Genomic DNA, 27,608 nt, shown 5'->3' with positions numbered 1-27,608 from the left:
CAAATTGCTGGACGATTCCTTTGCAAGATACAAGAATTATATACATTAACCACTCTGTTTTTCTTAGACTTGTGGTTATACAAGGTATGTAAGACAGAAGGTCACATTCATCATGCCATGCGGCCCCAGCATTGTTCCATATTGACACGAATCAGATGAACATATTTCACGGTGAGCCTTAAAAACTAATTAGCACTTGTTCGGTGCGATACAAGAGGAGATTTTAAGGGCTGCTGATAAACCTAGATCGCGTAGTTGGGCTTAATTTATAGTGATAGAAGCCTGGAATGCCAAGAGCAACCAAAGTGCTTTGTTCTAACTTTGAACAGGCAGCCAGGGGAATGCAGGTGGTGCTTGAAATGCAACAAACAAAGCAATCTACAAAGAGCAATATTATAAAGGTGCTTCAACAACCCCTCTCATTTCGGAGGTCCCCAGGGAGCTGAAGGCCTGTGATAAAACCGGCACATCCAAGCTGAGCCCTGTGCTAAGCCGCCCGGCCCCCTCACGTCGGATCTACTGAGAATTTGGGCTAGGGCATCTGTTAAGAGGGGGATACGGCTTTTTGCCCCTTAGACACAATGGAAAAGCGAAAGCATGTGGGAGAGTAAAAATCTGCTTTGTATCTCAGAATAATCCCAGGCTAAGTCCTGGCTGAAACCTGCAGCCCATGGGTCTCGGGAGCCTGATGCACACCACGCACTCCCGGTAGCGTTCCCCATCTCCCTTATCTATTTATCAAATCAGCATCAGAGCCCATCCACCCTGCTAGAATCTGCCACAAACACAGCTGCCAGAGCCTAATACAGAACTGCAACTCCCCCAAAAATGCCATCTCCCATAGGTGTTGGCTTTGTGACCTGGCTCCCCGTGGTTATATTGAACTCTTGCTTTTCTATCCCACTGCCCTAGCCCTGGGTTGAGCAGCCTTTGTGTCAGCAGATCTTCCTGGTGGCTCTTTTTCCTCGCCGGTCCTTCAGCATTCCTCTGCAGTTACAGCAGCGCTCAGATATGTCGAGGAGGGCAGGGGCACGGGCTCACAAACGGGGCTATTGTGAGACGAGGCTGGTGAGCATATACGTCTGAAGCTGTTCCCATTTACTTTTCGCTCCTTGAGCTCTCGAGTGGTGCTCGAGTTCCCCATTTGCATCGCGCTCTCTAGCCCCGTATAGCTAAAAAGCCTGGATATCATTTCACGCACTTAGCGCACGGAGCCCGAGCATTTCCAGCCCTCCACGTGCTCTCCAGTAAGGCTGGCAATAACGCTGCCTTTTTGTTCTCGAGTAACTGGGGCGAGGTCAATGAGCAAAGCCTAAAGGGAAGCCGCTCGCATCCCGGTGGCAGCACGACCCCTGGGCTCGCCATGCCTCTTTCAGTGCGGGTATCCTGAGCATAACAGGGAAATTCTAATTCTGGAGGAAGAAGAGAAAAAGAGGGGTGACAATGGCAGGCTTACATTTCCCAACCCTAACCTGTTGTGTTACAACACAAACAATAGTTTCGAGACAATATTCATATGGGCAGGCTCGAAAACGCTCTCCAGATTGAGCAGCTGATGAAAGCTGCTGCAAACCTTTATCGAGGCCGCTAAGAGTACAGAAAGGCCGATGTAGATCTGTATTTCCACGTTTCTTGCTTAGCCTATGCTGCAATGGGATGTTAAAATGATAACAATTAACTGATAACGACAACAACAAAGTATTGTTCGGAGCCGATTTCGGCTGGTGCCTTTCAAGAGATAACAAAACCTCTCCCGGGTTGTGAAAGGAGCACTGCGATAGCAGGCTGAGGCTGGAACATCAGTTTCCATTGGGAAAGTCTTGGTTTGTCTGGCTAGGTAATATTTTTTATTGTTTTTTAAAGGACAGTGCCTCTTTTAGGTTGTATTGAAGTTGGATTTATTTCATTAAAAAAAAAAAAAAAAAAGAAGCTAATGCTCCCAGTGGTGTCAGCAGTGAAACACTCTGCGTGGTTCAGAGCTCGCCCTAATCTATCATGCAATTAACTTAGTTAGGATCTTTGCCATCCTCCTTGGAAATTGATGAAAAAGTAATTAACAACGGATGCTCACTTACAGCTGCTAAAAGCTGCCAGAATGACTGACAGCCTGCAAAGAATGGAAGGCTTGGGCTGGCAATGCAATCCAACCAGCACTGCCAGCGATTTGCAGGAAATAAATAAATTAAAAAACCCACTGGATACTCCTTTCCGTACAGCTGGGCAGGCAAAACCACCAGCGGCACCTCCATCACAAACTCCAGAGAAGGAGAAGGGCAAGGCAGAGATTTCAACGCTGTCAATGAAATGCCCCTGTGAGAGGGAGAAATTAATAGCAGAGCCTGCCCGACACATCAGGCCAGCCCTGCCTGGCTGGGGGCTCAATCCAGGACGTCCACATCAGGTATCAATTCTTCTCTTTTTTTCCTTTTGGGATTAGACAGCGTTAAATTAACTCCCCTTAACTAACGGCCTCGCCTTCGTGTAATTTGAGGAGCCGGGGTATTGATGGCTGAGGAACCGACCGACCCAGCTCCTGGCACCGGGGGCTTGAGCTATTTTCTGCCTGACCAAAACGCGATTCGGCAGCGAAAATGAAAAACAAGCTCCCCTACAGGTATATAGCCACAGGAGGAAACACTTCCCCGTTAAGTCTTTGTGCTCTTTTTTCACTTCCTGCCTCCCAAAGTGAGGATGTTAAGCCCAGGCACGGGATCGCACCATTATTTTTGGTGTGTTGGGCAAATTTCCACCAGGAGCACGAAACAATCATTGGCACCGAGTTGACCGAACTTCCCAGAAAGCTTTAAGAAATGATCACCTGCTTTTATTTTGATAAAATTGGTCTCCCTAATTATGTGGGCCAGAAAGGAAGCCGAACTGCAAAACAGCAGCCCTCTTGGATTCAGGTCTGCCAAAGTAAATAGACTTGAAGAGGGTTCGCAGGCAGCAAGATGTGCTCTCCCGAGGCTGGAAAAAAGCCCTGAGCCGTTTTGCTCAGGAATAACCGTGCTTCATAAAGCCAGGCCCACACAAAGACACCACCCAGCTGGAGAGGGATCCACAGCCAAGAGGAAAAGCAGCGCGGTTGGCAGGCAGCTGGCATCACCCAGCAGTGATTCGCTCGATGCCGGGCACTCACCATTTGCTCTGCACCCCGTCACCCTACGAGGTGGGATTGCAAGCACAAGGGGTTGGAGGAAGAGCTCAGTACGAGAAAAATGAGGGTTTCAATTCTTTTGGGTAGTGAAAAAAAATATGAAAGGATGAGTGAAGTGCTGAACTTTCAAAGGCATTTTTATCTGGAGTGATTTAGCACCTGCCTTACAGCTCGCTGCAACCAGCAGGCAGCCTCGCTTTGCTTCAGGACAAGCCATAAAAAGCACGAAGACACCCACAGCAAGCCTCCAGGGAACTCGAAGCATGCTACACCCAGAGCTGCCCACCTCACCGAGGTCTGCCCAGACTGCAGAGCACCCCGCAGCGCGTGCAGGAGCCCGAGGAAGGCTCCAGGCAAGCCCAGACCAAGGCAATGCAGACAGGCGGGCTCGGTCCACAGCCAGAAGCTGATAAATTGAGCTAACGCAGGAAAACGGACGGGCACAAAGGTTCCCAGCCCCTGGAGGTACCACTGCTCACATCGCAGGTGAGGCAGAGCCACCCAGGGCCACCAGCAGAGCCCACAGCACTAGGGTGACACGGGGACATAAGTCTGCCACCCAGAGCAGTTTGGAGACAGGAGGTTTCATCTCCTCCTGAATTGCACCACCCTCCATCTAGATAATTGTCTTTATCGCTACAGCAGTAGAAATGTCATTCTGTGGCCTGAGTAAAACCCCATCCTGCCCTGCTTCGGCTCTTCTTTAGCAAAGATACAGACCCTACACTGCTATCAAAGGGGCATCGCGGTTCAAGTAATGCTTAACCTCTGCTGCTCTGGGCTTTTTGTCAGTTATTCGACCGCTGGAGCTGCAGGCTCAAGCTATTCTCTTGAAAACAAAGAAAATTCATTTAGCTTCACCCAGCTGATGGCAGCCACGCACACACAAATTGTCCCGGTTTGCATCTCCTTCATCTGGCAACCGAGCAAGCTAAGGCAGCAGGATGCTAACAGCTCGGAGAGAGGGGGTTGTGCAGGGCTTTTTTCCTTCAAATCCTGCTCACTTAGAGTAAGGACAGCAGCACGGCTGCTAGAGGACCGGTGGCACCTCTGTGAACCTGCCCTTCTCAGACAAGGTCATGCTGAAAATAACTCTGCGGTGATAGGGGTCCCAGGACCCGGGGAATCTTTTGTCTCATCCATAATTCCTGAGCTGCCGTGCCTGATTTGTGCTTCGGCTCTAATTTTAAAGGTCAAGGTCCAGCCAACACCACTGAAATACGGCTATCAGCCGTTTTTGTCTCTCCTACATTTTTTTTTTCTTGTTTGCCTGCTGTGATGTGTGCTCGGTTTTCACACAGAAGCAGGGGGAGGTGATGGGGAACACAAATCACACCTTTTTTCCCTGAATGCAATAGGCACGATCCAATCCTCCTAGCAGGGCAGCAGCGTGCTACAGAGAGCAGAACAGGCAGATTATGAGCATCTGTTCTCCCAAGTCTCTCTCGGTGGGACTGTATTAGTCTGCAGCAGGCTAATATCTGGCACAAATTGAAAAAATACACAAAAATGCCTTCCTGGACAAGAGTCATCGTTCGTTTCCAAATTCAAACTGGAGGGGAAAAAAAAAAAAAAAAGGAAAATAAAACACCCGCCCCATCAGCTAAGGCCTAAAAGCAGAAGCTCAGGGGTTTTATTTCCCTTTAAAATCAAAGAGAGTGCATCATGGTCAACACCACAGAGCATTCACATGCTGCTGTTCCCTACTAGTGATTATTTTTGAAAGTAACCATGTACCTGCCAGCATAGCCTGTGATAATAGTGACAGGAAATCTGTACTTGCTTTTCTCTTCATCCGAAGAAAAAAAAAAATGCTGTTGAGGGGGGATCTTATCTTTTATCTCTATTTTTCCTCATCTTCTACCTTCTCCATGCTCCTTACCCGAAGCAGTGGGACCAGAAGCGAGCAGTGTCTCCTGAAAATACCCATCCTAAGCTCAGCTCAGGCACAGAAGAGGAAATGGCTGCTCCTGCTGAGCACCAGCCCTGCTAGCTGAGAGCATCTGCCTCTCGATCTGCTACGATGCCAACTGTACTGGTGAAATACTGTCGGGGGTGACTTAGGATACAGACAGTGTTAGGATGCAATACAGGGAAAGGAAGTGTGCTATAACACCAGCTAGTGTGTTCCCATCTCACAGAAACTATTTTATGGGTTTCAGGAGATGTTAATTTTCATTTACCTGTGCTGTTTGTTAGCTGCAGCACAACTGGAGGAAGCCAGGATAAAAAATCAGAAAGCCAAAGTTAAAAAAAAAATCCCTACCCGGTAGAGCACCAAGTCCCTGCGTGATGGAGCCACTACACCAAATTCTCCCTGACGCAGCCCTGTAATACCACGTTGGCTCCGAGGCAGCAGCATTTAAACACACCCCGTTTTTCTGGAAGCCTAACACACAAAACGGATGGCTTTACTACGGAGGATATATACCTTACATCGACTACTACATGTTTACGAGCATTATCTCATCCGTTTGCCATGCTTCCAAAATCCGAGGCAGCCCTTTGCTGCGCCGCGTGATTCATTTGTCTACGAGTTGTTTTAGACTTCCATCTGTTTCACTCGAACGGGGCCTGGCCTGAAGAAAAAAAAAAAAAACTGCTGTCCTCCTTTTGGACAAATTATAGCAAGCAGAAGAGAACACACACAGCTGCTACCACGTAACACAGCTCCCGTTTCTGAGGATGGAATAACCTCAAGGTGTATTTCGGTGTCCTTTGGCAAGGGTTGCTGGAGTTATGGCACAGAACAGGTAGGCTGGGGCACGGGAGAGGAGAACATCAAGCCAGAAAGGTTCAACAGAAGCATCTGCAGTTTGGCACACGGTGGCAATATCAACCCAAAACATCCCAGACCTGGAGGCCTGAGTGGAAGTGGACTGGCACGCTCCTTTCACACCCAACATCAGGCAGCACAAGCCCGCAGTCAGCAGTGGTTTGGGCTTTGCTTGAATCAGCAGCAGGTGCTGATGAAAAGCTTTATTTCCCTAAAAATTTCCCTAATATCTAATGGCAAGTGCCCTCAGCCAGCCAAGGTCCTGAACACAACTCTTATGACTAACTCCTCGATACATTATTCAGCAGCTGTTCATTATGTAATTCATCAAGTTGAATGCAAACAAGATCTACCTCCACAGTTAACCTATTCCCAAATTGTTACCTTCAGCATAATTACCACTAAAAATATTTCTGCTTTTTTTTTTTTTAAGCTCTGCCAAAAATTGTTTAAGCACCATTTAAAGTTAGCATCAGTTTACAAAGATGCACACGCATTTAAAATGAACTCTTTCTGGGTTTCCCTCTCTCTTATCCCCACTAAAAGGCTCAGATTTCACTTCGGTCTAAGAATTCTTCATATCATAAGGAGTGGGTGCAAATATTGGCTGTATGTTGGGGACCCAAAGCATGAACACAATCGAGATCACAGGGAGAAAGTAGCAGAACGAGGCTTAAGTTTGTAAGAAGAGATCATGCTCTAGGAAAGAACAGCTCCGTGTTGGCATTTGAAGGGGAGTAATTGCCATCAGAAATTCAGAGACAAAGTCTTACGAGCACTGACATCAAGTCACAGTAAACATGATGAGCTGATGAACTACACTACAATGTTTTGGAAGAGCCTGAGTGTTTTAGGAAGCCGAACACTCCACTCCATTCCTGCGGGGACGGGGATTGAGAAGCAGAAGAGAATATTCTACTCCGATGGATGTCAAACTGCAACAAAACAGATGACTTATTTATAAACGACAGCCATCCTAAAATGAGTATGACAGATCTAACGCCTAAACCCGTCCATATTAGTCCTGCTACAGTCACCTAAATGATAAAGACCTAATCATCTGCAGCAAATACCTCGGAGCTGCATCACTTGTTATTGAAATTGTGGTTTTAAAATACTTTTAACGCTTTGCCAAAGGAACAGAAATCACCTGAACAAAAAAAAAGCAATGTGATTATGTGAATAGTGCTCACAATAAAAATATGGCAAGGCTATTAAAATAACAAACACTATATCATTTCACCATTTTCCTCACCGGGAAGCATTAAAAATAAATGACAAAAATGCAAAGCAGCTTCTAGACGTGTCAAGTTGAGCTGGTGGCAAGAGCAGCACAAGCACACGTCAGATAGTGACTGTATCTTAAGAGCGCTCCTTCAAACAACGTAAAATAACAGAACCAAATTAAAAAGTTGCACTTGGACCAGATTTTATTTTATTTTTTTTAATTGAAGCTACTATCACATCATTGCAGGCACTGGCTTGCCACAGCAGAGCTCCGCTTTCCTGCTAAGCTCAGCCATTTGTAGCAGACAGCGTTTCCACACAGTCACACGCAGCTGGATCTCACCACCCAGATATCTGCAGATCTCAAGTCAAGAGGCTCAAGTTTTTGTGGCAATTGAAGCATTCTTTCTCACTCTTACATTCTCTTTGCCCACGCAAGTCAGACCACATCCTGTGTAACCGTAGAAGGACAAAGAGTGCAAAAATTTTCTTCGTTTTTCCCCAATTAGCACCTAAGCCCCATCTCACCACCCACCCACGCTATTTTCCCCCCACTCCCCTTCTATTTCTTCTGTGGTTTAAAAGCTTTTAGCCTTCAAAACTTATTCACACAAAGTTACAGGCTTGATCCCATGGCCCCAGGTGCATTTCCAGTGAAGGAGAAGAAAAAAAAATTATTGGAAGATACAAGAAGAAACCTCAGGACAAATTCCATGAGATTTGGTTAATACCTAAATGAGTGTGGGTTGGACCTAAGTTATTCTGTTTGTACATGGTGTTATCACTTAATTTAGCATACTTCATACAGTTCGTACATATCAGCTGTATGACTAAATACTTTAGAGTATCTGTGTACAATGCCATCCTGTTCCATTCTTCGTGCACGACACCAGCCTGCTGGAGGGTTTATAGCTGGGTATCAGATTTTTAATGAAACGCGAGGTTTTAGACTTCTGATTTTGAGAAATGATTGCCACAGCCTTCCATCTGTGGCGCACTCACCTTCAGACAGTGTCATATCTGAGAGACAGCTCCTCTCAGGTGTGCAAAATGTGCCTCGAATTGTTCCCTGTTGCTGTACAGCCACTTACGGTTCTCCCCAGTTCACTTACTGCCAATTTCATCTATCGGATGCAGCCAGGTGACTAATGGCACAGAGGCAAGGACACTCAGTACTTCCTCTTCCCAAAGGCTGCTATATTTTGGTGTGCATGGTGGTCAGAGTCCATTTAGCTGACAAATCCACTTTCAAGCCTTCCTCTCCCACTGGGACAATTTTCCAGGTCAATTTCTTCTCGTGTGTTACGCTGTCACCTTGGCTCTGACAACCAGGCTTATTAGACTTTTCATAGTGCACGCACAGTAGTCATTAAAGCACTTGGCTTAGCCTTCCCCATCAGCATGCCTCACTAAAAGCAGCATCTTTCTCATGCGTGAGGCTACTCGACTCGTTTTGCGAGGGAAAAAGAGGGTTGCCAAATTTAACTACCCGTGTTTCAGGCTGTACGGCTCGGCATCCCGGTTTCCTTTGGCTCAGCTCTTGTTGTTGCAGATTGTTTTGGCAACTGCAGTTAAGAGCACAAGATACGTTAGTATGAAAAGTAAGGAAGTAAAAGAAGCCCAACAACAGTACCAAGTACCCAAAGAGGGAAGGGGAAGGAAGAGGAAGGAATAACTAACACTTTTTTCCAAAACAAAGATGTGGAAGACCAAGAATCCCCAAACCCATCACCTTCCCTTCAATTCATCAGATATTATCTTGATGATCTCAACTTCTGGTACGTTTGGCACTGTTTAGTAGCCTTCTCTTTTAGACTCTTCTTGCTGCACCTGCTATCTGTCAGTGTTCTTAAATATTCAGCATCAAAAAAAAAAAAATCAGTCATTTACTAAAGCTGCCTTCTCTGCTGAAGAGTTCCTTTGGCATACTACAGGTAATTATTATGAGTTGCTTTTGTCATGTTGTTATATACCATTACAAATACTTGCTCAAAATATTACTTCAAGGTGCAAAGAGACGAGCTGCAGATGAACAGCCTGGCTATCCTACTGTAGGACTGGGCAGGATCATTCAGACTCACCTCTCCCTTTTTTGGTATTTGAAGTTTCAGTTCTGGTGGAGGTAACACGCCATATGAGCTGAAACAATGATCTGCTTTAGGTGCTAATTTTGCTCCCTTCATTTTGTGCTTGAAAAGGAAACAAGTGACCTGCACAGTCATTACAAAAGCTCAAAAGATGTTTATTTTGGCACAATTTAAAAATACACAAATACATTAAATATCAGGGTTCATTAAAGCCAATTTTATATGTTATTTTGGAGGGAGACGGAAACCAAAACACATCATATATTTAAATTGACAGTGCAAATGAGTAAAAAACTATTTAGATCACAAGTCCACTGCATCAGACAGTCAGACAGCAAAACCAAAAGCCGAAAAGTTCCTGAAACAAACAAAAAATGGTGAAGTTTATCTGTTGCATTTAAGGAGTTTGCTGGAGAAAGGAATACAAACAGGGGAAGAGATGCTATCATTAGGGAAAGACATGACCACACAGAAGTTAGAGCATTAGACACTTGACATTGAACTCAGTTGCAATACACACTTGATGGTAAGATAGAGCTCAGACAGTACAATGACATGAATGATCCTTCAATAATTTATGTGGAGAAAGAATACTTTAGCAACTAAGCAATACAAGGATGCACGACCATTGACAGATTTGCAAGCAGAACCTCCCTGCTTTCAAAAGGTGCAGTTTCTTGGCATTGTATTATTTGCATAGTTACTCCTTTTCCTTAAAGGTTAAGAAAATATTCAGCAACTAAGTTCAAGAAAAACCTATGACCTCCAAACAATTTCTACCTGTGGAAAAATCTCAGCAGCACAAAGATAAAAAAGACATCAAAATTAGAGACAGAACTGCCACTTCCTGAACTGGGAACATAGGAACTCTAAGCACATTTCATATTGAAAGCCAAGTGTCTCAACTGGCATTGTCTGCTGTCTTTAGTTTTGCCCAGTAGAACGAAAAGCTTGATAACATCATTGTGACACAAAGATGATCTTCGGTTTCTCCATGCAGTAATTCAGGGTTGGTTGGTATTTTATTTGTTCACCCCTTGCTTCCTTGGGGGTGGGGTGCCTCTTCATGGTTTGTTCTTTATCCCCAGTCTTTGCCCTAGCTTGTTTGATGCTACAAGAGCTCTCGTTACCTTGTACTTGCATCTCTGCCTGTACATACAACTGCACAGAAATTTATACAAAAACAGGTCTATCTAGTACAATACATATCCCTGCCCATCCCAGTTCTGTTCCTCTGTCTTTGAATAAGCTTTCAACCTCAGATAGAAGGAACTGGATCACAAGGTTTGCACTCTCCATATGGGTATCACATCAGCTTAAGACAGTTCTGTTTGCATTTTCTGAAGAGAACTGACTGTTCCAGTTCCTGACCATTATGTTCATGCCAGTGGATGATGGTGAAAAGCTTCAAAATAATTTATTTTAGGAGTACCGACCCATAACAGAGCTCCTGCTACACCAAGACAGGCAACACAGGTAGGTGGGAATGCACAAGCTGCTTAGAAATCGTTTCCCATATGGTAGCAGCAATGCTTCAACCAATTTAGCAACCTCAGGTTTTTCAGTCATTCCCCAGTCACCCACTCCCATGCCCATACTACTGTGCCCATTGTGCTGATATAAGCGTTCACATGGCAACAGCTTCAACCATGCCAGGAACCAATTTGGTGAGAGAACTTAGCCAAGAAAGTTATTTTATAGCTCCTTCAATTTCCTGATCAAATGGCTACTCAGCTGGCATAAGATGGGCAAGAACAAGCACCTGAGACTGGGGGCTGCTTAGGCTGGCACTTTAAACAAGGACTCTGCCATAAGGTGCTGGCCTGCAGATGTCAGGCATGTTAACGTAGGGCTTGACAAAAGAAACCCCTTATTGCATCGGGAGAAATTCACCTGGCTTCTCCAGCTCATCTTGATACTCAGTGACGTGTCTAATAGCTACACAGATACCCTGCAGGACTTTTGGTTTCCCTTTGACTGCTGTGTTGAAGGAAGTAAATTAGTGGAGACGGTCTTTGCAGGACAGGCATAGCAGCCTATCAGTTACAAAGCCATAGCAAATGTATTTTTTTATTCTATTAGTCCTTATTTTAGCTGAAGTCATCTGAAAACCCTCCGAAGTGTGAGAATTTGTAGGGACAGGCCTATACCAACCACAGCTTTCAGAAGTATCAAGGACAACAGGATCTGGATAGCAGGTCTATAGTCACAGTTAAAAACCAGGGTCAGCTACGTCATAGTCTGAAGAAGATGCTCCAGAAGGCCTTTTTTTTTTTTTTTGCTTCAAAAAGATACTGCATGTTAAGTATTGTTATATTGTCCTAAAACATCAAAGCAGTGGCACTTAGTGTTAACTGTTACAAGTAGGTCCTTCAAACAGCTCCATATCCTTGAGTACTCCCAGTATTTTGTGTTGGCCTGCAGCACCGAGACATTCAGCTCTGGGGACACAGAACACATCACAACACGGGAAGAACTTGCCAAAACTGAAAGCGTACCAAGAGACAGACAGATTCTTTAAAGATTAAACATAGCATCTGTGGGAGACAAATGAAACCACAGAGCTGGAATAGTGCATTTCAAGATCACCAAAGCAGTTCACAGAACTGGATGTATCCTGCCTTCGGTATCTTTGCGTTAGTTCATTTCTCTGTTAACATTTGGCACAAACCCTTCGACACAGTAATTTGGCTTCCGTTTAGGTCAGCTGCTTGCGATATTTTCCTGGCACTTCAGTAGATTCAGCAGAGTTTCTTCTCGACACTGTGAGCAGTTATAAAGTCCTCGGTCAAGAATGAATGCTACACATTGCTGACCCTGGTTTCAGAAGAAGAGATGATAGCAGCAGATGCAGACGTCACTAGCGACCGTTCTCGTCTGACATATCGTGGCTTCCGAACTGAAACAGTGGGCACAGAAACATCATTAGCACCTGCTGCAAAAGCATGCCTTTATCACTAATTCATACCACCACATGCCATCCAACAACTCCTGAGTGGCTAAAGTTGGCTAAAGTCATTCTGCGCCTTAAAAAGAAAAACAAAAGACAAACCTAAAATCAACACAAATAGAAGTCCACTAAAAAGCTATTTTTTTGCTATTGGATTATGAAGATCTGGTCTAAAACAGTACACTAGAGCGTGAACTTCCTAGTAATATTTACTGGTTGAAATCACAGAGACTTGGGAAGAAGACTGAGACAAGCTACTGTTTAATTTTTCAGGCAGAAATATATTTCTTACAAAGTCCCATGCTTATTAGAAACTTACCTTCTCAAAGAGAACAAACAACCCCCATGCCACAAACACACAAAAAAATGGTATATTCCAAACAGTCTGTGTCGCTTGTTTCAATAAATTGATGTGCTTCAAATCAGTGAGCCTGAAAATGTACCAGCCTGGCATTGTGAAGAAGATTCCAATCCTGAAAATGAGTCCTTTTCCTGCAATACTCTTTGAAAAGTATTTTTTCATCTACTTGTAAGGCTTCTTTTCTTAGAATTGAGAAGTTGAAGTTCTATTTTAAAGTAAAGTACTCCATCAGTACTGTATGCCTACATTAATTAAAGCAATAAATCCCATCAAAAAGATCTGGATATTCTTCATTTGGTTTCTGTGCTCCCAACAGAGTCCACAGTTCTATATGAGGCCTTACAAGTAATCACTTTCACCTGCTGTAAAAAGCATATCATTCTTAGCATATTATTTTGACACAGTTTGCCTGCTTTTCAGTAATGAAACGCACAAAAGGGAAGCTAAAAGGTAAAATATTTATAGCAGCATGCCCCAGAGAACAATTCCTCACCTGAAGAAGTAGGGGGAGGTATCATAGATGCCTGCATAACAGAAGAATGATCATGTCAAAGAAAGCACCTTATTATTCAGTCTTTTATTCAAAAAAATATACAGGAAATTTTAAGGTTCCAACAATATTTACTGTTTTCATAGTCTTTCTTGGAGAAAGTATCTCAACAGAATCCATATGGTAAATATTCATCTTTCACACTTTTTCCCAGTTACCCCAAACATCTCATTTTCACTTGTTTCTCATACATCAGATTACATAGCTCCTTAATGAATTGTTGCAACTTCACCTTAATGTTTACTCGATGTCTTATGTTTGCTTGTTCTTATCGGAAGGAGAATTTACTTACTGTTTCACTAGGCTGGAGAACAGATGCTGAAAGAGAAAGACAGACTAACCATCATTAATCTAGAAGGCTAGACTTGCTAGTTTTTTAAAAATATACGTCTGCAACAGAATAGTTCTATTGTGACAATACTTTTTTAAATCAAAGACCACCAAAACAGATCAGAACATTCAGAAATCCCATTAGTATGATACATTGTCTGTAGGACTCTTTTCAAGATTCGAAATAAAGGGCTGCAAAGGTCTCCAAGAACGACTTGTTTTGCTTTTTAAGAAAGTAACCACAGCAGTATCTCTTCAATATGAAGAAGCTTCAGTAGGAATAAAAAGCACCTTGAGACAGCTACCAGAAAAAGAATGTAAAAAAGTGATTGAGCAGTGAAAGATACATCCCTTTTCTACAAGAGGTTGCTACCTTTATGGGGCACATGGTAATAATTGCCTAGACAGAATGAAAGCTGATGTGTTAACAAGCCAGATAAATATTTCTAATGCTTCTCCTTCAAAGAAGGATGTGAATGCTTTAACCTGCTGGACCAAAGTGAACTATCAATACAAAACAAGGAAGTCAGTATCACTGAAGCCTCAGAGCTCTGCTGTCACACTTAAAAACTGATGGAGAATCTTGTCCCAGCTAAGTTTACTTGAAGACACATGCAAAAGCAACCTAGAGGTTTCAATTTGGCAGTCAGTAGGATACTGGCAGCTCCTGTAGCACCGATCAATTCAGACGTTAGGTATCTACTGCTGCATACTTCTACATGAAGCAACACCACAGTGGCATGCCACTAGGTTGCTAGGGCTAGATGCAACATTCTTAGCCAAACAACAGAATTGATTGCTCCATCCATCTTTTTCCCCTCTTTTTAAAAAGATTTCTATTGAATAGGAAAGCTTGGACTTGTCATGCAAGACATCAATGAAAATTACAGGAGGTCTGTGTTTAGTACACCTAACCAGTAAACAGCTTTCTGTTCAACAGAAGGAGCTCTAACACAGCAAATGCAGTGATGGAGGTTGTCATAGGAATGATTCAAAGAAATTGAGTAGAAAGAGTGAGGTGGACACTCAAATGAGCCTCAGTTTCATTCAAAACACCAGGCAAAATGCAGACGTCACCTTCTGCAGGATTTGCTCACCAGCTAGCAGGAACTGAAGACCAAACGAGTGTGGAGACAGAACCACTTCACTAAAACTGAAGCATTTGAAAAAGCTAATCGTCTGCATAAAAATCTTACTGCCCTATGGCTAAGAACACCCCAGGTGTTCTTTCCCTATCTATTCTGAAATCACTTTGGCACAAAGAATTCAGCTGTTTGCATTTTAGTTACATGGCTTCATTTCTCAGTTACATGAACTAAAGAAATGAAGAATAAATCACATTAAAAAGAGAAGAGCTCTGGGTGTCTACTTCAAAAAAAAGAAAGACAAAAACCCAACACGTCAGGCAGTTGTCTTTCCAAGTCCCAGGAGATCCTGCATTGAGAGGGCAAACACAGTTGACTGAGTAGTGCAATAACACGGAACCTCAAACTCCACTCCCTTTCTCCTGCTGCTGACACATCTCTGGTAAATATGATACCCTTCATTGCTACAGTTTCCTTTGCTCTAAATCAAGAGGAAACAGCTTTTTGTGAGGCTTTATACGTGTCTGACATCTTGTGTCTTGAAATGCACAAGTTGTCTGAAAATGCCCTGTAAGCAAGAAGCCTAGATACCTTTTTTAAAATCAGATACCTAGCATTCAGTGACAACTAATGTCAAGTATAGTACTCCAGCAAATCTTTGAAAGCTACAGAAACACCTAGGCTAGTGAGAGATACTGTCTAATATGCACCTAAGCATGCTTAGACTGAGAACAGATGTCCTCTGCATTGCAACAAAAACATAACACTATTGTAAGCATATAGCAAGAAAAAATGTTTCATTAGTTAACATTGTTTTAGATAAACAAGAGATGATAGTAGCTATATAGGTTAAAAACCCCTTAAACTTCACGTCAGTGCTTTAACTTTAAGAAACCAAGCAAAGGTCAGAACAGTTGAGATGAACTACACAATTACTTAGAGGCATTTTACCTTTGTTTCTTCTGTAGAAAACATTTGGAAGCTTATTGGCACGTTTGAGGTAGAAGAAAGAAGCAACAGACAGAATCAGGAATAAACTGATGAAAAACGTCCCTAAGATGAGAGAGGCTGCCACTTCTGGGCCCCCTGAAAAAAAAAAAAATAGAGGAAAGACTGTTACTCACTAGAAATCTGTTCTAACAATAGAGTTTAGCAGAAGATACAGATCAACTTCTTCACATTTACAGAAGAGGTGGTGTAGTTTTTTTCTTTATTTAAAGACAGATCTCACTGAAACATCCAATGCTAATTTCATTATATGAACAATTTCCCCAGACTCATTCCAACCCCAAAAGTGTCTTAGTCTTTACTTTCCTGAAGACAGACATTTTTAATCCATTATTCTTTTTCTTTTATGTAACTTCCACAACCACTGCTGGCAGGCACTCAACACTACTATTGTTATTTTAGGGGACTTCACTGAAGGAATAAAGACAGAACTTGTCAACAGACATTACACAAGCAGTACAGTACACACAGCATTGTGTGTTCCACAAATGACTGATATAGAAACTATCCCAAAGAGCCAGACAGTAGCAAGAGGTGCTCCTCTCTACCTCTATTCCCCCCTTTCCTACCTCCAAAAATGCCTATATATTTTACTGTTGGTTTATTTAAGGTTATGATATAAAAGAGCAGGTATTTTAGGAAAAAAAAAGTTGCTAATGATCTTGTTGCAGACAAACTGGAAAAACAGATCTCAGACAAGCTCTGCTTGCGAAGCCCAGTCTAAACAGCAATAAATGCTTCAAGTATATGCACATTACAGGACAAATATTTGAAAGGGATCAGCAGCATCCAAGTTTGACATGGCTGTTTAGCTTTCCTTTTTAAGAGCACTGGTTGTAAGCACCCACCCTATAACAGCAAATCATTTGGCATCACATAGCAGCATTGCACATTTCAGTAGGATATCTAAAATATTCCTAACCTACATTATTTTTTACCCGTGTTGAAGTATTTTTAGGAGACTAAGTAAAAGTGACTGGTCAGCAATGATTAAAAAACAAAAATCAATCTAGAGAAAGGCTAATCACTTTTTTTTAGACACTTAACAGGTGTTACATGTTTCTTTTAGGGATTAGACAACAAATTGCCGCATAAGCTTCAAAATTCAAGTCACAGGGTTTCATAAATAACCATCTCAATCTGTACCAGAAAGCCTCTTGAAAAATCACTAGGACAGGATGAAAGAACATACAGTAAAATACAGTTACTTCAAAATTGAGCTTTAAAACTTAATAAAAGATTCTTGTTGAAAGCAAGGCAGAACAAGCAAGAATGGCTGCCACCTTTGGAATAAAACCTGTCCTACAGAAATAAGTATTTTACAACTTGTTCCAAAAGCCATGTCATGGAAGTGCTGGTATGCAGTGAATAATTATGAAGCCTGCATCTGATCATTATTTCTAGCCACTCACCTATGTTCTGCATGAAAGGAGTTACGGTGCTTATATTCATTTGGAAATTCATCCCTCTGATACCAGCTGTAATAAAAAAAAATTCAAGTAAAATCTGCTAAAAGCTACATATTTGTTGAAAAACTTAGTGAAAAGCTATTATATTTCTCAGTAATTATTTGAAATTGTACAAGAATCCTGACTTCTCCCATTAAAAAGCAAACATTCTTAACATCACCTTTAAGAATTCCAAGAAAGTAAATGGGCATCATCATACTCATCATTTGTCCAAAGAGAATAATTCATTGGTGCATTTCTCAGCGGCTTAGATCAAGTTTCTTGTCTCTTGCACTAAAAAAATTTCGGAGGAGTTGAACAGATCTCACCTCTCAAAAACCACACGTACAAAACGAATCTGGCCTTCTCAATATAGATTTTTCAAGGAGCTCAAGTACTGCCTGAGCTATTTTGTTCTCTGGAAAAGTCCCTAGCAAACGCCTACAGCAAATGCCTTTTTCTGACAGCAGAGATTAAAGCATGCACAGAATTCAGTGTTCACTGTATTTATTTGATACAGGTCCTAGCTTGAAACTTTAATCATTTTGATGTTATGGACTTTATTTTAAGAGCTTACATGGGGCCTAATTATCCTTTTTTATTTTCTTAAGATGTTGCATTCAATTTCACAGATGAGGTAGCCTAATATAAAAGATTTTTGACTTTTCTTCTAGATTCTGGAATGGTTCCACCAGACTGAATGGTTTCTGACAGTTGAATTCCAAAGCTTCTATAGGTTTTATATAGGTGTATATTTATAGGTTCAAAGCCTCCGAAGTGCATTAGGACTCTGAAAATTAATCCTTTTCCAAAGGGAGAGGTCAGGGGGAAGACTTTGCAACACTTGATGTCTTCTTGAACAGCTTTTTTGGACAACACATGCAAGAAGAGACCTCAGTACCAAAAGACACCCATCAAAATAACGGGATAAGTGACTCACCATTTCTGCAATCAGTCAGATTGTGAGCAGATGCAACAGGAAGAGTTTCATTTTTGCACTTAATGCAGCTGCTACTCCCATCCTCGTTCCACCGTCTGTAACAACCTGCATAAGAACAAAGCATACAGATGCTTGAAAACAACAAAAGCAGCAGAGATATTTCCTGATCTTTAGAGAGAGGTCGAAGTGACAGAAATTCCACCAGCTTAGTCTGCCAGTTACGAACATCTCCAGCTACACAAGTTCAGAGGTTTCAGTTTAAAGCGTTTATTCCAGAAGAGACATAACCATTTAAGGGGCAAAATGGAGAAAGTTACAAGCAAAAACAAAACTTCCCAGAAGGCAATTTGAACATAGCTCCTTTCACTGCTTCATGCGTGTTAGCTTTGAGAAAAACACTGTGTTTAATGATATGTAACTGCCCTCAACAACACTAAAAAAAAAGCATCACTTATGTTTATTTTCAGAGGTCATACACTGTTGAAACAGAACTTAATTGTCATATACAGGAGCAAAAACTGAAGTAGGCAGGGACAAAGATGCTAAGGAAAGTACACTTGGATGAAAGAAGCTGCCATTCCCATAATCAATCAACTGAAAAGTGTCAAACTAAAGACATGCGATGCTATCTCTCCTGTGCCTCAGTGTTCTCTAGTATTGTGCTAATTGTTTCACTTTAAGAAGAACCTAAGCCTGTTTAAACTATTCTGTGACAGATGGTGAGTGTTTTATATCAGTTACCCTACAATATAGGCTGGAAAATGGTTAAACTTTCATCTTCAGTGTCTTCCGTGTTCCAGTCTCTCAATTTCTGTTTAAATGCACATATTGCTACCTCTTTGATAAGAAAAAAGTTAGGGCACATCTTCAATAACAACTTCACTTAATAAAATAAAGCTGTGGTGGTTTCACTTGAGGCTTAGACTCAAGACATGAAGATTAGAAAGATATTCCAACTAGATCATATTACAGTCTACATTTTAGAGCAAAAAACTTACTGTGCTGGCTAAAATCCAGTTCTCTAGAGCCTTGAGCCAAACCGGTATCAATTATCCCATAAAGCAAACCATTAGTAAGGTGCTGATTTGAAAACAGCTCTGCTACTACATTTTCCTTAGAGGGAAGCGGCACATTTGATGCCCACAGTAATAAATTACATCTGACATTTAATCTAAACACAAACAGACCCGATATAAGGGCAAAGACTTTCTACAGTAATAGGAAGGAAGCACCAAGGCCCTTATCTGACACCAAAGATTTTGGTAGGTTATCAGTTTACAGTAAGACTTAAGAGAATGCATTCCCGTAACTTGGAGGCAATTGTTTATGCCATGTCTAAAATCATTTAGGAACAGAAATGAATGCAGTAATGAAGCAACAGTTAAAGCTAACAAGGCAGCAAAATTAGACAGGCTTAAAATGCTTTAACAACCTTCACAAGGAAACGACTGAACCCAGAAACGTGTCCCAGTTTTTAAATCACTAACTCTCGTTACTGTGGGCTCTGAAGCCCTTTTCCTGCTTTTACACTCCAATTTTAAACAAAGTAGTATTAAAAAAAGATCATCCTTCTGCTATTGCTGAAGAATGACAAAAAGGTTTAAATTCCATTTAGGAAGAAAAGCCTCTACTTCAATTATACAAGGAAGAACGAGGCATTCTGTGCTAACTAGACAACATTGAAACTATTCTTACCGCTCCCTTACATACATTACAGCGGTTTTGCTCTTTATGCCCATTTTATGGACTTTTAAGTGCTTCCAATAGCTCTTACATAAGCCAACTGCATGCTAAATAAAAAGAGATGAAGCATATAGCTTTATTAATAGCCACCTATGCTCCTTACCACAGGAGAACAACATTTGAGAGTCATGATCAGCATTACCTTGTACATATAGTGGAACAGAAACTTCAACTAGTTATTTTCTTTCTTCTACCAAGAAAGTCAGGTACTGGATTTTGGTCTTAACTGTGAAAAACAATCTGGAATTTAATTAAGCAATGACACGCTATACCTGGACTGCACTGGTTGGTTACTGGGCAGGAACTGTTTGAATCCAACGTATCCACACAACATTCTGCTTCTGGAACCTAAGGAAAAAAGATCACAACGCATTTCCCACAGTCCTCAACTTCTCAAAAATTATTCAATGACCATCTACAGAGAACACAGGGAACTAAGCATTTTTCCTTTCGCATTAAGCAGCATTATGAGAGAACAAGCTAGATGCACCATTAAGCTGATTTTGACACAGCAGCTGCTGCCCAAACTAACGCTTCAAAAACAAATGTATGGACTACTGTTGTCCTTGGACAAAGCCTCAGAAAACTGATTTAGAAATATATTTGCTAAATTCTTCAGTGAAGCACAGTTCAGACATGGAGTTATCCTTCTCACAGCACCAGATGCCCTAGCAGATGTGCTCAGAAATCATTTCTCTGCAGACACAGTGGTTGCTACACTGATGAAACAAGCCCTGAAACAATCACTAGGACACAGGGTTGGTAGGAATCAGCAGAGCAAGAGAAATACTCATGGTGAAATACTTCCATTGTAGCTAATCACATGAGACCATTGAACCTTCTGGTAACATATAAGAGCTGAAGATACTTTGATATTTTCCCAGGTCACAATAACCCAGCAAGTTGCCCTTGTGTTGAAGAAAACAGGGGACGATGATGCTAATTCCCCTTTGTTGACCAGAGACTTGCACAAATTCTCTGAGCAACTACACTAATTATGTCTCCTCCCACTTAATCTTGAAGAGTTTTACTTTTATACTGAAATCTCTTCTCACAAAACTTCTTTAGAGCATTACAAGGACTTTAAACTACAGTAGATTTACATAAAGAGTAATACGCTGTATTAACGTTAGGATGCCAATACTATTAGGAAAGCAGGAGCTGAAATTTCATGTGTGACGTACTTAGAAGTGAACTCAAACGAGGGACATACTATTGGCAAAATGACTGGCAAACACATGCTTTTTATTGAACACCTATATTACAACTGATGATAACATCTACATAAGGCAAAGCAATCCGGCATAGATGCAAAAGCTTCTTCCTTCAACATTTAACATAAAAGAGTAACTTCACATAACCTGAAGGCATGTAGAGCTTACTTCTGTTGTTTCTTTATATAAAAGCCAATTTCAAAATGATTTACAAATTACAACAAGCTGTGACAGAAGCTTAGAGATAAATGGTTGTTACAAACAAAGTGGTTCTTTTGACAGATATTACTACCATCCTGTGTAGACTTGGGTATATCCTCCCTCTGAATTTGTACAAAATAAACCACAAGACTCCTATGCCTTTAAGTTTTGTAGGTACATTCCACTAAAGAATGCAGTAAGTCAAATCAGTCTTAAAAAGGATGAAGTATTCTCAGCCAGAAGTAGCAAGAACTGATCTACATTCAGCCATATAAATAGCCTACATGTACCCAACCCGGAACAGTCAGAATTATTCTGCTAATCAGCAAAATCCATCAAATCCAGCGGTGACAAAGATCAAAGCTACCAGGAGAAACAGTTGGGACAGTCAAAACTGAAATTAGAAGGCTGACTTCACACTGTTAGCACATCATGGGGAGGTAGACTAGTGCAAAGAACCAGAAGACCTATAGATTACAGTCTTAAGACCTTAAGACTTTGCTGGTCAGATTCTCCTGAAAGCAGAATTTTTATATTTGACCTTTTTCTGTGGCTTGAAGCAAAATTGGCTTCAGAGCTCCTCAGTCAACTGAAAAGTTCACTTTTTGGTATCCATGTTTTTAAGCATTTGTAGTAAAACTACCAAGCAGCTTGACAAGTGTTTTCTCGATCATGAGGCTGTTTTTTTTTTTTCCATGGTGTGAAGCGTTGCCAGTTGCATCCCTGTTAGCCTACAAGCATATGACTGGGATGAATTCAGTGCTTTAGCAGGCAATCAGCCCTCATAGCAAATTCACCCCGTGTAAACGCTTCGGTTAATGACTGCTAGTATAGTTCATTTCTGTTTAATCAGAAAGCCTCCATAAACTGCAACGTGAGGAGAAAGCAATCTGATCCTTCTGTTCGTATAGCTCCCAGCACGACAAAAACATCAAGTACCTACCGAACTTTCAGTAGATTTGCTGGCAACTTCTGCTACAAGCCTAGTTAAGAGAAGGACATATGGCACCTCCATGCCCCGGAAAGACAGAGGTCTGCACAAGAACAAGGAAAGAAATTGGAATGAATTATTAATGAGAGAAGTTAAGCTTTCCCTTTGCGAGGGAACTTTTGCCAACACATTCCTTTTGTTTGATTGCAAAGGCCTCTAAATTAAATATGCTGGGGGGGATGACTTACCTTGGTTCAAGACACAGATTTGAGACATTCAGAGTTTTCCCTCCAGCTGCAGAAGGGCAGATTTCTGGCTATGGCAGACTGCGGTTGCTAAGGAACAAGGAGCCTTATCAGTCTGCTCCAAACTGGGCCACGCAGAGGCTGTTCCACACCCAGGATCTGAAAATCAATGTGATTGCAATAGAACAGTTACTGCCTGGCACCACCACTGATAAGCCTCCCCGCAGATACAGCCTCCTCTGGCTGCAGCATTGAACTGTGATGGATTTGTATCAGGACAGGGAGCACACGCCACTTTGAAAAGGCAACACCGCAATTAATTTTTCCCATGACAGCACAGCCATGAAGCATTAATGAAGTCTGTCTGCTAATAAGCAGTATTTCTCAACTGCCTGAACGCAGACCTCCTTAGTGTGGAAGAGAACACTGCTACAAGCCTTGCTCCCCCTCCGCTTTCCACCTATAACTCCACACAACCTGGAGAAGGCCCACACCTGTGAAATTGTTCTCCTAAGCTAAGGAGCACCATGTCATGTGTGGTCTGCATTGTTCAGACACTTCCTTGAGCACTGCAGCACCTGCCCAGCCTCTGGTCAATGCACTGCTGGATACCACACCCAGTGCTCGCAGCTAGCATACCTGGCAGCTTCAGAAAGTCTTTCCTGTTGTAAATTAAACAGGGGACAGGCAACTTCCTCTCTCTGGAGCGTAATAAGAGGAAAGGCAGCCTTCAGCTGTGGGGAAAAGCTCTTTAGTGAGTCATTTCACAGACTGACATTTGTCACTATTTCTGTCACATAAAAATCCAGTGGATGAATTTCAAATTACTCTCAAATATGCATCGTAACCCTTGGCAAGCTGTTTAGCTGAAGAAGTCATTGAACAGTTCCTATGATTAATTTCCATTCAGCTTTTTTTAAAATCACTTAAAGTATAACACACAGTGCCTAAACTTCAAAATAAGATTAGCCCAGCTCAGTGGGAAAACTCCTTATTATCCTCTGCAATCAGCTAAAAGCTTCACGATCAAGGACTGAAAATCCTGAAAGCCACACTCCAGTTTTAATGTTACAAGTAACTTCTCCAGCTAATGAGGATTTGAAGAGAGCAGGAAAAGCTTGCACTGACACGATGCCTTTCGATTTAAACATCGCAAGGATGGAGATACACACATCTATCCTACAGTTAGGTTCACAAAACGCTGCCTGAAAATATATATTTTTAAGAAGCAATACCCGAAGTGACAAGATACCTCAAATGCAAACACCTGTTTTAACAAAAAAGTGAACACATCTCAGCAGATGAAAGGAGACAACCTCTCTGGAGCACAGCGCGCACCTCCAGAAGCCAAGAACACCTAGCTGAGAGCTTTGAAGGCAACACTTTCTTCTTGAGCACATTTCAGCAGAACAGAAGCCACTTATGACTCAGTAAATGACTGCTGATGCAGGCGCTGCACTCATCCAGTTTGACAGAGAGCTTTCCTTGTGCATGGCAGTATAAGAGCACTTATATAAATGCTCTGGATAAATCTGTTTTAGCTTACATGGGTGCAACCTTAACTTGTGCATTTAACCTTTTAAAAAATGGGGTGATTTTTTTTTTTATGCCCTTCTACTGCAGTAAAAGTTAAGTAACACAACTTGAGGGTTTTTTTCAAGGCATTCCCGCAGAGTAACATTAAAACAATCTCGAGGATTTGCATACGGATGGATGGATTTTAAAAGCTTGCCTGATTACCTATCAGTTCACTACAACCCACCTTCAAAGTGAGATACCGCTTCTTGGTTGAGAAAGACTCCCTCCGGGGTAAATAGTTACAGTCGGTAAAGACTTTTGCTGATAAATTGTTTTGGAAGCTACGCACGGATTTTTGTCAATACCCAATTGCTATTATAATATCTGTAAATACTAGAGGAACAAAGATGAAAAAGACATTTATTTAAACAAGCATATTCTTGTTACCTAGAAAAACCACTTATTTTCAGGAGCAAGTCATGCTAAACAAGAAAGCATTTGGGAAACTAGCCACCCGATCCTCCTGTTTGTAAATTAAAATAGCTGCACAGCAAGAGTTCAATATTGGTTACACTTCCATTCTGAAAATAAATTAAGATACTAATCAACAATCCTGCTGCATTTACGGGCAGATATTTGTTCACAGCCACCACTGGTTGTAACAAACTAGAACACATGTCCTGCAGCTGTTCCAGGAGAAATAGGACATGAGATCTATTTGCTCTCAAATCAAATTTTTTACCCCGTGAGAGACAGAATATTTAAGCTTTCTATATACATTGTTGAACCAGCTTTGAATGCAGGAAAAGGAAGACAGGCGTGAACAAACTGCTTTCAAACTCCCAAACATATTAAACTCACGTTGGGTTTGCTCAATTTACATTTTAATCCAGGTCCCAGAACCACTTCTTCACATCCTGCTGGATTCGCTTTCTGCCAGGAAAAATTACAAGCCCTTAAGATAATATATAAATAACATCTGTCTGAAAGAGGGAGAATTCAGGCCATGAAGGTAACGCTAGACAGCTACTTTTTCATTTAGGGTAATGCCCGTGAAAGGTGTCAGACAGCTCTAAGCATCCATATTCTTTATTTGCAGTAATATGAAAAACACATCTAGTGTTCCTAAAGCGATTGTGCTGCACCTTGGCAAGGCTGCAAAGTGCTTCTGACTTACACAAAGAATAAATCAAGCTCAGAACTTTGAAACAAGAAAGCAACTTCAGGTAGGGATTTGTACTGTTAATTGTTCTCCCCTTGCAAAACCACCGAAATAACAACCCATTTTACTGCTTTCCAGCCACAAGTCAATCAGAACCACTTTATTGCCAACCTGAATGATGTATTTCACTATAATTTTAACTTTAGGAAGTGAAAAACCCTAGAGCCTCTAAGATGTTCAGTACACGCTGAAGACTAACCATGCCTCGAATGAGACAGATGAGGTTTGAGTATTTAAATTAAGCACAAGAGTTTGATCGGGATCTGACACTTGCAGCAAAACAATTTGCAAGCTCTGAGAATGTTTTATGTTTGGTAGTGTTTTCTCTTTGGAGTAAGGAGGAAAAAAAAAAAAAAGATAATGTCATGCACAAACTGGAGCCCAAATTAGAACGTATTTATGCTTGAGATGCCAACAGTTATGAGAACACAGACATTTTAATTAAAACTAGTATTTCACACCAGAGCTCCACATTAGAAAGAAATCTCAAATCACTGTCAACTCGCGTCTCAAATGCCACAATACACATAAGCTAAGCATGTCAAGATTCACTAAGTAAACTCTTCCTCTTGTTGCCCTTTAAAAAATGAAAGCAATTCATGATGAATACTAAACACTCAGTGATTTTTTCCTCCCACTCCTGGAATCTGATGTCCTTCAGTTAAGCTTTAAGTCTATACCTTGCATACATGCAGCTGTGCATCTATTATCTCTGTTGCACTGTCAGTATCTCTCACGTTAAGTGTTGCAGGAGCTTTGTATGAGCAAGGCAATTTTTTCAAGTACAAGGAAAAAAAAAAAAGGAAGTAAAAAGTTGCATTGCCTAAATTTCAGGTGGCTTTACAATTCACTTAGCAAATCAGAGTTTAAACCAGTATCACCCTCATCGCACTGCCATGGTGCTTCTTAATTCTGATGTAACCTTGAATTAGTTGTGATAAAACAGCAGAGCATTAGAAAAGTCAAAATGCAGACTCACAAAGCAGCCTAAGCTCTCACTTACCAGCTCCTTCAGGGGCATGCTCTAGAACACCGCATCTTCCTCAGGTAATGCTGCAGGCTGATAATGTGTGGCTGACTGCTAATTTCTCATTGACACTGCAAGTGTTTCACAATAAACCTGCACAGTAGAAGAACAGATGCGGGTTGCGCTTACAACAATCTTTCCTAAATTAAAGCTGAAGCAGGACTTGTTTTTCCAGCTTCCTTACCATACACCTGTGAAAAGACCTACTGTCCCTGCCCTTACATCCAAATGTTTGTATAATGCGCCAGCAACCAACAATTAGGACGACACACCTGCACAAGACAATGAAGTTACCTGCTCTGAGCTAGGCTTTGCTTCAAATGCAGTTACATGCCTGGAACACGCCTAGAGGAGACGGTAGTTAACGCCAACATGTGCTGCTCTGTCAACGCACAGTAACACCTCCTGCTGTTACAAGTCTTAAGAAGTGTGAGCAGAGGTGAACAGCGGTGTAATTTGGTTACCCATGGTGTAATTTGGTTGCTCATGGCGTAGCCACACACTGCAGGGGATGATCTTTTGGAAACAGGAGTCATTAAGGTGGGAAAAGACCTTCGAGATCACCTGGTCCAACCATCACGCTCCTAACCAATGTCACCCACTGAAACAGTGACCGCAAGCACCACGTCCAACCTTTCCTTGGACACCCCCAGGGATGGTGATGCCACCACCTCCCTGGGGAAGCTGTCCCAAGGCCTGACTGCTCTTTTTGAGTGGGTACATCTCCTCATTTCCAACCTGAGCCTCCCCAGCACTGAGGTGTGGCCTCAGCACAGCAGATACAGGGGGACGGTCACCTCCTCCCTGTCACAACCAGGGCGCCGCTGCCCCCCTTGGCCACACCACCAGCTCAAGGCCCCAAATTACCAAATTCCCCCCAAATTCCCCCCTCCAAACCAGCCCAATTAATACCTATTTCAGAGCCACCTATTTCACAGCCGCCTCGAGGCTTTACCCACGCAAACAAACACCCCAAAAACCCACCCACAGCCCCAGACCGCCAGAAACACCACCCGCCGCCTTAGCTCATTAACACCCCCCCCCAATTAACGCGGCGGGGACGAGGCGACGCCGGGGGCAGGAGGCGCCCAGCGGCCCTCAGGGGGGCGCCCGGTGCCGGCAGCGGGCCTGAGGCCTCCCCCCTCGCCTCCTCGCCCCCCACCTGCCCTCCCCCGACCCCCAACAGCGCTGGGCAGAGCCCCCGAGGCTCCCCTCATCGTCCCCCGCCGTCCCCTCACCTCAGGGGGCGACCCCCGGGAGCACCGGCGGCAGGTTCCCTTTCGTACCCCCCGCCCTCAGGCGGCGCCCTGCCCGCTCCTTCTCGCGGCGCGCTGGGAGTTGTAGTTCCTCCGCCGGCACGCTGCGCTGTTGCCCAGCGAGCGGGCTCACCGCGCCGAACTACAAGTCCCAGCAGGCCTCGCGCCGCGCCCTACCTGTGTCCGCCTCCCCGCAGGTAAATCCCCTCCTTCAGCCCACTCCCGCAGCGCCTCCGCCGGCGCCGCTCCCCTGGCGCGCGATGCCTCATGGGAAAGCGAGTCTTGTGCCTGGAGACGGGCAAAGGAATGGGAGGGTCCAGGAACTACAACTC

At 42.6% G+C, this 27,608-nt stretch overlaps 1 protein-coding gene across 10 annotated transcripts; it reads right to left on the bottom strand.

Moving 5' to 3' along the window:
* Positions 1-9,381: 9,381 nt before the first annotated feature.
* On the bottom strand, positions 9,382-27,557 carry C22H1orf159 (chromosome 22 C1orf159 homolog). Of its 10 annotated transcripts, none has more exons than XM_072026823.1 (14): positions 27,454-27,557; positions 25,997-26,113; positions 24,633-24,704; positions 24,016-24,164; positions 22,893-22,987; positions 22,257-22,412; positions 22,021-22,111; positions 19,935-20,010; positions 17,920-18,024; positions 16,944-17,009; positions 15,475-15,609; positions 13,401-13,426; positions 13,052-13,082; positions 9,382-12,146 (listed from the first exon to the last, which is right to left on the bottom strand). In XM_072026823.1, the coding sequence occupies exons 7-14, from the start codon at positions 22,090-22,092 to the stop codon at positions 12,049-12,051; spliced, it is 609 nt and encodes a 202-aa protein (XP_071882924.1). In that variant the 5' UTR covers positions 22,093-22,111; positions 22,257-22,412; positions 22,893-22,987; positions 24,016-24,164; positions 24,633-24,704; positions 25,997-26,113; positions 27,454-27,557; the 3' UTR covers positions 9,382-12,048. The 10 variants fall into 10 exon arrangements, with proteins under 10 accessions (XP_071882924.1, XP_071882922.1, XP_027298997.1 ...); XM_072026821.1 differs by lacking the exon at positions 27,454-27,557 and adding an exon at positions 27,259-27,413; XM_027443196.3 differs by lacking the exon at positions 27,454-27,557 and adding an exon at positions 27,259-27,413 and having other exon boundaries at positions 24,653-24,704.
* Between the last annotated feature and the right edge of the window lie 51 nt (positions 27,558-27,608).

This window comes from Anas platyrhynchos, chromosome 22 (assembly GCF_047663525.1).
Source record: "Anas platyrhynchos isolate ZD024472 breed Pekin duck chromosome 22, IASCAAS_PekinDuck_T2T, whole genome shotgun sequence".
In the NCBI taxonomy this organism is placed as follows: Eukaryota; Metazoa; Chordata; class Aves; order Anseriformes; family Anatidae; genus Anas; species Anas platyrhynchos.
Note: the sequence above shows the minus strand (reverse complement) of the source record. Positions and strands in the feature narration are given on the sequence as shown.